The sequence below is a fragment of the Pteropus vampyrus genome, unplaced genomic scaffold, assembly GCF_000151845.1.
Source record: "Pteropus vampyrus isolate Shadow unplaced genomic scaffold, Pvam_2.0 Scaffold36, whole genome shotgun sequence".
Classification (NCBI taxonomy): domain Eukaryota; kingdom Metazoa; phylum Chordata; class Mammalia; order Chiroptera; family Pteropodidae; genus Pteropus; species Pteropus vampyrus.
This window is the reverse complement of record NW_011888817.1, coordinates 10139284-10153247: the sequence shown is the minus strand read 5'-3', so window position 1 is coordinate 10153247 and position 13964 is coordinate 10139284. Positions and strand designations below refer to the sequence as shown.

General features: G+C 45.9%; 1 protein-coding gene across 1 annotated transcript in view; it reads left to right on the top strand.

Annotated features, from left to right (window-relative positions):
* Window positions 1–13964, top strand: part of CSMD2 (CUB and Sushi multiple domains 2) — a gene marked incomplete at its 5' end in the record, with an annotated part of 295495 nt that overhangs the window by 167862 nt on the left and 113669 nt on the right. The window contains 3 exons of the mRNA XM_023529432.1: window positions 641–832; window positions 5465–5603; window positions 9273–9460. Of these exons, the coding sequence (XP_023385200.1) occupies window positions 641–832; window positions 5465–5603; window positions 9273–9460 (519 nt within the window). The remainder of the gene's footprint in view (window positions 1–640; window positions 833–5464; window positions 5604–9272; window positions 9461–13964) is intronic.

The window sequence follows — 13964 nt, the reverse complement described above, 5'->3', positions numbered from 1 at the left end:
TTTTTTTTTTTTTTTTTAATTTTTAAAACATCTCAGCTACTTGTATTTGTTTTGAACTCTACTTTGTTATGAATGTCAGCTTTTTCTTTGTTTCCAGCCTGATGGTTCTTTGATTGTTTGCCATGGGAGAAAGAATATGGCTTTTACCCGACTGAGTAATTCCATGCAGCCAACTTCCGAACTCCTTTGCAGCCCCTTCTGATTGGATTTGGAGTTTATACTTAATTATGTTGTCACTCCCATACACTGATCATGTAGCTACATTATACAAAATTACAAAGCTTATCTATGGATCAAGGCTTGTATCGTTCAATCAAACTAAACTCAGTTCTTCGATTATAGCAGTGTGATCACATTTAACTCATAGTGTGTCGTGGTAGGTGGATGGCAGTGATGGTAAAGATACCGGGAGAATGGGTGGTGGTCACAAGTGGTGGTGGAGGTAGTGACAGTAATGGGGGTGAGGATGGAGACGGTGGCACTGTGGCCACAGCTGATGACACTGGTGGGAGGTGACAGAGAGGGAGGCAGTGGCACCGGTGTTGAAAGTTGTGATGTCAGTGAGAGCGATGCACTAGGAGCCTCGTTGTCGGGCAGACAGCGAGGCAACCCCACTTTCTCTTCTGTTTTCTTGTCCCAGTATCCACAGCAACATCATGCAATGACCCAGGGGTCCCACAGAATGGGAGCCGGAGTGGCAACAGTTGGGAAGCTGGTGACTCTACGGTGTTCCAGTGTGACCCTGGCTATGCCCTGCAGGGGAGCGCAGAGATCAGCTGTGTGAAGATTGAGAATAGATTCTTCTGGCAGCCCAGCCCACCAACGTGCATCGGTACAAAGCAGCTGCAGTGTGAACCCTGCCCTCTGCCCTCAAGTCACCACTTGAGTGCTCCAGAACCCCCACCCACATAAGTGGCAGCTGCATCTTGAGCCTGGATAGGAGAATTGGGACAGCTAAATGTTGCAGAAAACCCCAAATTTACTCTGTTTTGCATGCATGTGTACACACACACATACACTCACTCACATTCATGCACTCACACTCTGCACATTACAAATTCTTCAGTCTCCAAAATGGTCCCTAAGATTTCTAAGCTAGGCATGTCTGTTCCTTTTCTCCTGGCCTAGGATGTACAGGTTGGAAGGGGCACAATGGGTCATCTTGGGTAGCCGGGTCAGCAGGTTCCGAAATGACCCTTCCATTCCTGAAGCACTTAGAAGGGTACGCACAGGCTCAGGTATAAAGGAAAAAACCCTGTTCTCTCTCTTTTTCAAGGAAATTATTGGTTATCTGGATGCTGGTTCTCTAGATCTGTCCTCAGTCTTAAAATCTCCCCATTTGACAGATGAAGAAATGGGGATTCTGAGATGTGTCCAAGGTCATGTACCTTGTAGGGGCTGGGCCTGAATAATCTTGTTCCCTAGCAACTCGAGACCAGGAGGAGGATGGAACTTGAAGGGAGAGGAGGACAGGAAAGAAAGAGAGAGAGAAAGAAATATTCCAGGTACTCACTTCTACATGGCGCTTTTCTCAGGCAAAATACTGAATGTATTTCTCATGTCAACAATGAGTGTTAGAAGGGAACCAATCGTCATTGAGTCCTTACTGTGTGCCAGCCCCGTAGTGGACACTTATTTATACAACCTCATTTTACTTTCCCTGCAGCTCTCTGTAATGAGCACCATTCCTTCGTTTTATAGTTGAGGAAACTGACACTTACACTAATTTGAATATCATGCCCCAAATCACAGAGCTAGGATATGACAGAACCAAAATTCACAACTGAATGCAGAGCCTTTCATTTTCCTCCTCCCACACTGACTCCCATGCTGCAGATGGGTTCAGGGGACTTCCTGAGACATATACCCCTATACTGTCCACCCGGGGATGCCTGCACCTCTTGCCACAGAAGCTCATGGGAGGCACTGTCCCGGCATATGAGGACTGGCCTTTGCTAGTCATGCTCTGAGGCCTGGCATTGAAGGTAAGGCCCTAAATCCTGTCCCTCAGTGGTAATTAGGAGTCACCTGGGTATGTGTGACAGGAGCATGGTGCAGGTACAGCAGACAGGAAGTTGAGATCTGGGTTCCAGAACCAGCTCAGTTCTCAACTACATGTGATATGTTGGAAAGAGTATAGGTTAGTGAAGGAGACAGATCCACATTGAATTCCTGGCGCTGCCACTTACTAGTTCAGTGGCCTTGAGAAAATTGTTTCAACAATTTTTGACAGTTACCTCAGAGGAGAATCAGTTTCCTCATCTGTAAGATAAAAGCAAATACCCTTCCCTCATAGCGTTGTGGGATGAGCACACGACTAATCCTAATATCAAAAAATTCTAATTTCTCTCCTTCCCTCCTTCCTTCCTCTGTCCTTCCTTCCTTTCTTTGTTTCCTTCTCTCAAGGTTTTAGACTCACTTCCCTTCTGTGACCAGAATCTTATGGTCAAGAGAATTCTGATAAGGCCTTGGAGGGAATCAGATGACCTCTGAGGCCCCTTCCGAAATCAGCATTCTGTACAGCGGTGATTCCTTGAGCTTATCTTACAGAAAAGCAGGTCCTGAGACAAGACAGTCCCAGGTGGAACAGGAGGGTTGGCGAGAGTCGTAAATGGGCAGCGAGCAGGGCAAAGAGGTTAATTCCGCTTTCATTGCCCATTCCTCTGCACTGCGAGGCCTGGGGAATGTTCCTCAGGCAACGAAATGAGTGTTTTCGCCTCTTCTCTCAAACAATCTGGAAATCCCAGTGACAAGCCCCTAATTTTCAGCTCTCTTGGCCGACTGCCATGACTGGTCTGACTGGCCTTGACATCCCTTCATTACAGGGAGGAAGCGAAGGAAGAAAACAAGTATTTACTGCATGTCATCTCCATGGTAGGCAGTGAGCTGGACATAGGCACCGATTGCAGATAGAATCACCATGTGGTTCTAAGTTGAGAACTCAGGTTCTGGACCACCTGGGTTTGAATCTGGTGTTACCACAGAAGCTACGTGACCTTAGACAAATAACTTCTTCCTCTCCTCCCTTATAAAATAAGAGTACCTACCTTATAGGGTTGTTTTGAGGATTACATGAGATAATACTGTAATGCTCTTAGAACAATGCTTGGTTCATTGTAAACACTGTCTGTGTCAGCAGCCATTAGCATCGTTATTTTTGATGTTTCTTTTATAGATGAGGAGATGGAGGCTCAGAGAGGTGGGAGAGCTTGCCCAAACTCTCCCAGCTAGTAAGTGGCATAGTCAAAATGTAAACCTGGGAATATGCAGCTTCAAAATCAATGGCCTTTTTCACGACTCCCACCCCTCAGAACAGCCTGCCCACTTCTTAGCCATCCGGAATGATCTGCCAACTTTGGGAGTTGGGGGAGGAAAACCGAAGGCCGTTTCAGAAACTCCCAGATTCACCCCACCTTGGCAAACTCAAGGGAAGACATCCCTGAGCTGTGACAAAGGGCTGGGCCAGGTAGCCCTGGCCCAAATGGAGGCATCATTGTGCCTTCTTGGGGAAGATCCCTCAGGGAGCTAGGCAGCTGACATGACACAGATTTTCTGCTCTCATTGGCTGTGTCACGCTGTGTTTCTAGGCCAGCCTACATAAGGCCACTCCTTGTGGACTGGACAGTGTGTTCTTGCTCTGTTAAGTTCCAGGTTTTATCTTGATCACACAGGCCTCTAGTCTGTCCCAGTCATCTAACCATCTTATCTAGAGAAGGCTCAGTGGAGAAGGAGTGAGTGAGATACAAGGCAGACCGGACTCAAGGAACCATCCTTACTCTCATAGATGCTCTTGCACCTGGGGCTTCCCTGCCAGCCCACGGGTAAGAACAATCCTCCCCACTCCCACTGCCACCAGCAGTTCCAAGGCGATGCAGAAGAATGGGAAAATGACGGACTTAGGAGTCAGACAGATGTGGGTTTGAGTCTGAGTGACTCTGGGCAAGTTACTTAACCTCTCTGAGCCTCAGTGCCTCCTTTTTTAAACCAGGAAGAATAATCCATACCTCAGTGAGTTGCTATGAGACATAAATGAGATAATGTATCCAAAACGTTATAGGTCACATCTAACATTTAATAGGTGCCCATTTGAGTCTTTCTGGCACTCAAGTCGGTTTTTGAGGTATATTTTCCACAGAAAAACACTCTACTCACGACCACTCAGCTGTGTTAGGACTTTTATGGCCTGGCTTGAAGACCTACCGTTTTTTAAGAGACCTTGTTAGGGGTTGATCCAGCCTTTTAAGTGCCACTCTGAGTAAAAGCTGTACTGTGGGGCAATAAAGATCAGCTTTGTGACAAGCAAGCAGCTGCTGTTAAATTCAGTCTTCTTGGGTACACCCTTGTCTCCTACCTCTATGTCCAGTCTTGGATTTTCTTGTCTTCTCTTAAACAGCTCTCCATGTTCCTGTGGGCTCACTATTTGCCTACTCCACTGCCAACCTCCGATGGTGCCCTGTCATTTCAGACTGAGCTATATTTAGAGTCTCTGCCATCTTATCCTGTTAATGACCCCATACTCGTCCCAGCCTCCACTTTGTCAAACCCTCATGCTACAGAGCAGTAACCCAGCCAGTTAAGGGAGAACTTCATTCAGGATCTGGGAAGCACCCTGGGGGTGGTTCTATTTGAGTGACTTGCTGTATTGCTGGCCACCTTCCCTCTCACCACCCGCTGGAAAGACCTGTCACCTCAGGGGAGGGAGACCACCATGGACTAATTGGGGATCTTGTAAAATCTCCATACTACTGAGTCATACATGCTGTCTTGGACAAGGTCTTTTGGAAAATTGGAAGGTATCTGCAGCCCCGAGCAGATGCCAAGAACACTGGTAGTGTGGGAGGCCAGCAAGCTTGGCAGGTGAACGTGATAATATTTGCCACTCCTCCTAACATTGAGTGCACTAGAACTCTTGGTAATACCCACAATGCTCACCCGGGTACCGGCTGTGAGGCAGTAGGAGGAGACCAGGTATTTCACGTGTCTAAAAGGTGCATGGCGGCTCCAGATATAGATTGCTTGCGATAAGCCAAATGCTTTGACATCTCCAAAATCAAATTACCTTTTTTTTTTTTTTTTTTTTGCAATAGAGGGAGAACACTGAGGTCCAGAGAGGTAAGGTCAGTTCCCTAAGGTCAGACATTCCTGGCAGAGCTAGGGATTTTGTTTTGTTTTTGAATAATTCCTTGAGGTGACATTCACATAACATAAAATTAACGATTTAAAAATGGACACTTCAGGGACACTTAGTACATTCATAATGTTGTACAACTAGCACCTCTAATTCCAAAACTTTTCCATTGCTTTAAGGTAAAACCTCATACCCGTTACATCCCACCCTCCTCTTGGCCCCCAAAGCCAAGTACTAACTTAGGTGTATTGGTCCTTCCTCTACTGTGCCTACGAATAACCATAAAAACGTGACCCGCAAAGGGATCAGTCTGACCTTGTCTTCCTTCCTTCTCAGCGCCCTGTGGGGGAGACCTGACGGGACCATCGGGGGTCATCCTGTCTCCAAATTACCCCGAACCCTACCCACCGGGCAAGGAGTGTGACTGGAAAGTGACCGTCTCGCCGGACTACGTCATCGCCCTGGTATTTAACATGTATGTACCTTTCCCCTGAGTGGGAGACGGAAAGGTTCGGAGCAGCTAGGGGTTTCAGACCCGGGTGTCCAGGCGAGTAGACACACGTCTCCTGTGAGCAGAGTTCTGCATTCCACGGGAAGTATGGGAGTCCGAAAAAGCAGAGAAATTGCGTTTACGGAGTGTTTCCTCTGAGGTTTCACATATATCTTATTTAGTCCTTATCATGACTTATGAAGTAGTTATTATTATTATTTTATTATTTTCTTTTTTTATCTCTGAAGATGTTGAGGTTCAGAAAGTAGGGAGGGCCGTGCTGGCTCCTTTCGTGCTGCCCGCCTACATTTTCCTCCTCTGCTCTCGCCTAGCTCCTGCCAGCAGCACACTCCCCAGCGTACAAACAGGCTCGGGTTTTTCTCAGGGGCTCCCCCATCTAGCTCCTGCACTATGTTCTTTATTCCTTTTAGCAGCAAGGTCTTCAAAAGAGTTGTCTCAGCTTTCCTCTCTTTTCTCCCCTCCTGTTTCTTCCCAAACCACCGAAATCTGGTCTCTGCTTCCACGGTTCCACTGGCAACTCCTCTGATAAAAGGCACCAACAAACTCCTGGTTGCCAAACAAAATGGAACTTTCCACGTTTCATCCTCTGGCACCTCCTGTTCCCTCCCTTCGTCCTCACCCTGCGTTTTCCCCTTGGGTTTTGTGAAGTTCTTCCCCTCTAGTTCTCCAACTTCTTCTGTGACTTCGCGCCTTCCTTTTCATGCCTCTCATCCTTTGCCAGGAAATATCATAGGCCTTCTTTTCTTCTCATCCACACTGCCTTCCTGGATAAGCTCATGCACTCCCATGGCTTTTGTCTCATAAATGAGAGACTCTCCTTCCAGACTTTTCTTTTGAGCTGCAGCTTCCTATATCCAACTGTTGGATGTCTCTGTCTGGTGCCTGCAGCTACCTCAGCTGCCACACCGTAAGCATGTCGCTCTCCCCCCAAACGAGCTCTATTCTGAACATTGGGGAGTGGCGCCATCGTCCACTTTTACTGCTTCTTCTGTTAGTGACCAAGGCGTGGGGTCTGTGCTGCCTTAACACACTTCGTATTTTCCCGTCTTCTCCATCTTCCCAGCTACTATCTTGATGAAGCCCTATTATTTCTGCCACAGTCTCCTAACTGGTTCCTCTGCCCCCATCTTGCCTCCCATGCCAATCTCTCCTTTAGCTAGTTGTCAGAGTGTTCCTGTCATGCAAAGCTGTTCAAATAACCACCACATTTTCCATCTTAACACACGATAATATACTCCTCGGCAATAAAAAGGAATGAACTACTGATACATGCAACAACATGGATGAATCTCCGAACATCACACTGAGTGAAAGGAAGTAGACACACACAAAAAGTATGATTCCACTTGTATGACATTTTAGGATCAACAAAACTAATGTATGGTGAAAAAAATCTGTTCAGTGGTGGCTTCTGGCATGGGGAAGATTTACTGAGAAGGGGTTCCTGCAAACTTGGGATGGTAGAAATATTCTGGGTCTTGAAATATATGTCAGAACTGATAGAGGGGTACACTTAATAGCTAATCATTTTACAGTGTATAAATTATACCTCAATTTAAAAGCAAAGAAACAACAAACAAATAGATCTCTTATTTTAAAATCCTAAAGGACTCCTTCCCTATCAAGTAAAGTCCAAACTTTTGAGTTTCACTCCAAGCGATCTGGCCCCTGCCTACCTCTCTACTCGGTCCCCCGACCCCATCCTAACCCCTGAGCTACAGCCAGACTGAAGTACTAGCAGTTTCCAAGACTATTTCATGCCCTTGTGACTTTGCCTCTGCTTCTCCCTTCACAGTGGCCTCCTTGTCCCCCCTCGTCTAACCACTGAGTGTCTTTTTCATCTCCCAGGACTCAGCTCCAGTTTGGCTTCCACGAAAGCTTCATTTTCTCCTCCCCAAGGAACTTCATGTTGTGACCTTATTTGCCTGTACCGACTTTAGACTGTGCTCTGTCATCTTCACATCCGTCACTTCCTTTAGCCCCATCGCCATCTCGAAAGGGTGGTGTCTGACATATCCCCATGTCCTGAGCACCTCGCACAGCGCCCAGCATATTCGGGCACTCAGATAAAATCTGATGACTCGCGGAAGGCAGGGACAGTAGGAAGGCAGTTAGGAAAGAGCGGAACCATAATTTGTGACCAAGACTTACCCATTCCCAAACCCTTCCCTGGTAACTTGTGGAACAGCAAATGGGTGGAAGCTGAATTATGGGGGCAAGAAGACCATCACCACCCAGCAATGATGGGGTGACACTGCGGCTGACACGAGTGTGAGAGGGTGCCATGTGGGAGGGGGACCAGTGCACATCTGGCCCTACTCTCCCATCTCTTCTCTCTGCCAGCCCTGCCCCTTTTGCCCTAGAGATGCCGTGGCCCCCTCTCTCTGCCATATGTCTCAGCCAAAGGTTAGAACCGCATTTCATTCTCAGTCCAGCCAAATCGAGGATCACAGCCTGCGGCTGGGCTATGAATAAGTTTGCATCAGAAATCTGTTCTCTGCAAACTCCTTTGCTTTCATTCTGTTGTCTTCACCTTCGCATACTTGATTGGTACCAATTGCCTTTGTAGACATACATATCTAAGAGTAGAATCACTGCGACATAGGGCAAGCATATGTCCAGATCCAGTAGATATTGGTAAACAGTATTCCAAACCAGTTCAAACTCCCCCAGCAGAGTATGAGAGCTTCAGTGGCTCCACATTCTTGCTAATTTGTGGTATTTTCCATCATTTTCACTCTAGCCATTCCAGTGGGATAAATTACATTGGAGAACTCTAATATTCAATTTACTCAACTAAGAAAGTTTTTTAAATGGATTTTTCCATACTAGGGTCAGGATAGCTAAGAAAGAGGCACAGTTGTGGGTGCCAGAAGTGGGGTGGTAGCAGATCCTAAGGAGAGCTGAGAACTAGCCGGTGGATACAGGAAGGAAGCCAGAGTCCTCCGAGGGAACAGGCCCCTTCCTGCCCAGGAATGGCTCCCTGGGTGGCCCTTAATCTCTTGGGAAAGAAGATGCAGCATAGCATAATATAAAGATGTTTGAGGCAGAGAAGAGACCTGGGCTCTGGACCTACTCTGGCTGACCATTGGGTGACCACTGGTAACTCGTTTTCCCTTCTATGCACAGTATACTAAATATAGACAACAATATTGTACTGTAACCACCCAACTTGCTAAGAGACTAGATCACAATTATTCCAACCATTAAAAAGCAATGATCATTGTGACGGAATAGAGGTGCTCATTATCACTACAATGTCAATCATATTACAATATAGGAATGTGTGAGTCAACATATTGTATACCTTAAAATTACACAATGGCAAGTGTCAAATATATTTCAATTAAAATATTTTTTTAAGGAAAAGAGGATGTTAGGTTTGCAGCTCCAGCTTTCTGGATGCTGACTCTGGAATCTGCCTCCTCTGCCCCTGAGCCTACCTTATCCGTCTTTTCGTGCAGCTGGGAGGTCATGGGGCTTCATCCTGCCCCTCCCCACTGGGAATCCCGGGGGTTGGATGCCACTGGGATGGAGAGCTTGCTGTCTGGGAGGCCCTGTCCTTTGGCTGAGGCCAGTACGAGCCTTTCTTTGACCTTAGTGGGGTGGGGACGGGATGTTTTTGTTCCCCAGCTTTAACTTGGAGCCCGGCTACGACTTCCTTCATATCTACGACGGACGAGACTCTCTCAGCCCTCTCATAGGAAGCTTCTACGGCTCCCAGCTGCCAGGCCGCATCGAGAGCAGCAGCAACAGCCTCTTCCTCGCCTTCCGCAGCGACGCCTCAGTGAGCAATGCTGGCTTCGTCATCGACTACACAGGTAAGGGCCCTGGTGGCAGAGACTACTGAGGGCAGGGCCATCCAGACCTGGCAGCAGGGAAGCTGGAGGGTAGTGAGGAGCGCATTGGGCTGCTTCACAGGGGGCCCACGCCAATCCTGGCGCCACTGCCACCTGCTAAGCACTTGCCTTCCCTGTGGCCCTCCAGGTGGCTTAGCCTTTCACACCCATGTGCCCCAGGCCTGGGGAGAAAAGGGCCAGCATTCTCCTTACACCTCATTTCTATTTCCACATCTTTACTCTTTCCTCCTTTTTCTGTGACGGTCATTCCTAGGTCTTTCTCAGTCTCACAACCTCAGCCCGTACATATCAACTAACATCTTCCTGGTCACTCCCCTGCATTTGCTGAGGCTCAATCTTCCTCTCTACTCCAAAGCCTCCCACCACCCTGGGTAACTTTAGAGCCCTTGAGGACAACCCATCCAACTCCTGGGGTCACAATGCCTGGACTTCTGTCCCAAGGACACTCCTTGGCCATACTCTGGATGCTTTCTGATACTTCTTGATCACAGTTCCTCATCCCTCTAGCTCCCCCATCCTTTTATTCTCATTGCACTTTTAGATTAACCAAGACAGATTGAATCGTGGAGGGATCAAGAGCAGAGGGTGGCAGATTTTTTCTTAAAGGGCCAAAGAGGAAATAACTTAGGCTACGAGCCACATCTCCACAGCCACTCAGCTCTGCCACTGTAGCACTAAAGCAGCCAAAGAGAGAATATGAAGGAATGGGTGTGGCTGTGTTCCAGGAGAAATCTACTTGCAAACAACAGGCCTGGTCAAGATTGTCTGATTAACTGAATTCAGGGCTCATGCTTTCCACTTAGCAGCTGTGTGAACTTGGGCAAGATAATTTAATCACTTGAAAACTTCATTTCCTCTTCTATAAAATGATGGTGGAATAATTCCTATCTCACAGAAATATAAAGATCGATGAGATTCATGCATCAAAGCTCTTGGTGCAGCGCCTGACACATCTCAAGCATTCCGTAATGGTCAGGTAGTGGCTGTCTTGGTCGTAAGGGCAGTTCCCGGCTCTCAAGCACTCCACTTTCTTCCACTCTGTTATTCTCTTTTTGACCTTTTCTTCTTCTCTAATTATCCCAGAAACCATTATCCAAATTCTAGCTCCATTTCTTGCTTGATTTGTGAGCTTGGCAAGTTATCTCTTGGAGCCCATTTCTCCATCTATGAAATGGTGGTAATAATAATTATGTTGCAGAAGGTTAAAATTAAAAGATATTATGTACTCTCATATGTATGAGTATAATATTCAGTATGTACTAAACACTCTACAGATACTCCAGAGATGATCGATTTTGTTATTGTTACTGTAACCCAAGTTCACCCAAGCCTCATCAGCCTGTGTGTACAAATGGAGTCACATTACCAGTTAAAATTAAAAAGTTTCTGGCTCATGTCCCCAATTGCATAACATAGAACCTCAGCAACCTTTTAAAGTGCCCTTTAATTAAATATTTTTGGCAACTCCTGAGAATATCTCATATGGGATCACAAATAATATCAATCACAATAACAGCTAATTTAGTGTCTATCAACAGCTGGCATTGTCCTAAGCAATTTCCATCCGTCAACTCCCCGAAATCTTTGTAACTATCAATTGTCTGCTGTTTGTCTGCTGTTACAGTTCTAGAAGGCACCCGGTGTACAGATGAGAGAACGTTTTGCTTGTGGTCTTCTTTCCTTGTGTGGCTGGCCTGAGAAGTGGGTATTTTGCCATCCTCTCTTCCTCTGGACACCTGTCATTCGATAAACCTACTGTATTCAAACCTTTCTCCACGTGCTGATATCAGAACGAACTCTATCTCAGGCTGTGGAATTCTAACAGAAGGCTCGACTTCGACACAGCCTGGGACCCCGTCACTCCAGCCCCTACTCTTATCATCATCATCATTTTTCTTATTATTCCCCTCTCTAATCACACCCTCATCAGTACCCTCAATTATCCTTCCCTGTGGGCCTTCAATTGGGTAGACCTTAAAAAACTGCACCCTTTGTTACAACCACACCCAAGTGGCTGAGCATAGCAAGAAAAAAAATCACACAAACATGGCACTTGGAGCCACCTCAGATAATATCCTTTAACCCCAGCCAAGCCTTAGCAACCACCAGAGCGACTTCTGACTTGTCCTACCAGAGGCTTGTCCGTGGTGTAGATTCTGAAATTTCACACCAAATGTCACCACATACAAGACGATTTCATTTCACCATCCCTGGGTATAGTAAGTTACCGGGTCGAAAATCTCTCAGCTTCCTCCCTAGTCATCTTGCTCATGGTCACCTGGCTGTGGCCGCCTCTCTCACAGGTCTTCTCCGCTGACTCCCTGGGCTAGAGCCACACCCCCAGGTCCTCTTTCTCAAAGAAGCCCTTTGCACTTTCCACTGTTGGCCCAAGACCATATCTAGAGGGGTCCTCAGGTCCAAAACACAGCCCCAGAGAATAAGGCCTAGTCAGCTGTCATGGGAGCCAGCCAAGTGGCTGAAGGAAGCCAGTTACTGAGGAACAGGGAGAGGTGAGGCACAGCCACCTCCTTATTAGGATCTGTGGTACCAGTACCAAGATAAATGTGTCTTTTAGGGGCAGGAGATACCTGGTGATACCTGGAGCTGCCTTCCATCCTTCTCAGATTGTACATCCCCTAATATTAGTCACCCCTCTACTGTGTCTTTCAGTGTCTGGTTAGGTAATCCATTTGCTGGGAGCCAGGAACCTCTGCCTTACCCTGTGGTCTCCTTTTTCTTATCCCAAGATCCCTGGATGCCTGGAATGGGTCTACTCTGCTACCTCAACGATATTCCCCCATGTTCAATATCTTCATAAGGGTGGCCTCCATCCCTAATTAACTGTAAGGCATTAAACAAGTTGCTTAATTTCTCTGAGCATCGCCTCCAAATCTTTCAAAGAGGGACAGTGTACTGTGTGAAAAAGTGGTGGTAAGGTGTGGTAAATGGGCTCAGCACCTTACAGAGTGTCCGGTGCTGGTAGGTACTTGGTACATACTTATCCACCCTCTTCCATCTCATTGCTTGTTTCCTATATAATGGTTGTTTCATTTGCTCTGCCCTTGTGTGGAAGGGGGAATGGTTTGTACCCGTCTTCATGGGGCTAGCCCTGTAGAGCTAGGTACATTTTCTCATTTGATCATTGAAAATTATAAGGTGTGATTATGATGTTTTGCACACATATATGTATGAGGGTTGAATACAGGCATACCTCAGAGGTTTTGTGGGCCTGATTCTAGACCACTGCAATAAAGTGAATCAGACAATTTTTTTTGTTTCCTAGTGCATATAAAAGTTATATTTATACTGTACTGTAGTCTGTTAAGTACACTATAGCATTGTCTAAAAAAACAATGTACCTATCTTAATTTAAAATATTTTATTGCTAAAAAATGCTAACCCTCACCTGAGCCTTCAGGGAGTTCTAGTCTTTTTGCTGGCAGAGGGTCTCGCCTCGATTTTGTGGCCGCTGACTGACTGGGGTGGTGGTTGCTGAAGGACAGGGTAGCTTTGGCACTTACTTAAAATAAGACAGTGAAGTTTGCTCTATCTATTGACTCGTTCTTTCATTTAAACACTTAGAGGCTATTGTAGGATTATTAATTGGCCTAATTTTAATATCATTGTTGTGTCTTGGGGAATAGGGAGGCCTGGGGAGAGGGAGAGAGATGAGGGTACTGCTGGTCGGTAGAGCAGTCAGAGCACACACATTTATTGATGAAATTCACCATCTTCTACAGGTGCAATTTGTGGCACTCTCACCCAAAAATATTATAACGGTAAAATTCAAACAATACAGAAGCTTATAAGATGTACTCTAAATACCTATCAGCCTCTATAACTACCATCATCTGAGTACCATCAGTAACGATTTGTTATCTCATTCCAGATATTTTATGTAACTAAAAGTAACATAAATTCTAGACTAGGGGTTGGCAAATTTTTCCTGTAAAAGGCCAGATAGTAAATATTTTAGGCTTAGCAAGCCAGTTAGGCTCTGTTGCATCCGCTCAACTCCATTGTTATAATGCTAAAACAGCCATAGACAATATGTAAACAAATGGGCATGGCTCTGTGCCAATAAAACTTTATTTGCAAAAGCAGGCAGGGAGCCTGTGAACTGTAGTTTGGTGATCCCTGTTCTATATGAATGGGATAACATCATATGTACTAATCTAACATGGATGGTTATTGTTTGTTTGTTTGTTTGTTTGTTTGTTTGTTTGCTTTGTTTTGTTTTTTGCCCAACAATAATATAGATCTTGGACATCTTTCCATGTCAGTATTCAAAGACTTCCACCATTCTTTTTAAAGGCTGCTTGTATTTCAGTGGTGGCTCTGATTCAACCTTTTAAACCAGTTCTTTACTGGTTGAGTGTTTGGGCTGTCATTTTCAATCTTTGCTATTAGAATGTTTGGAAATAACCCTCATTTAATAGGACAAAAAGAAGCTGCTTCTTTTAAT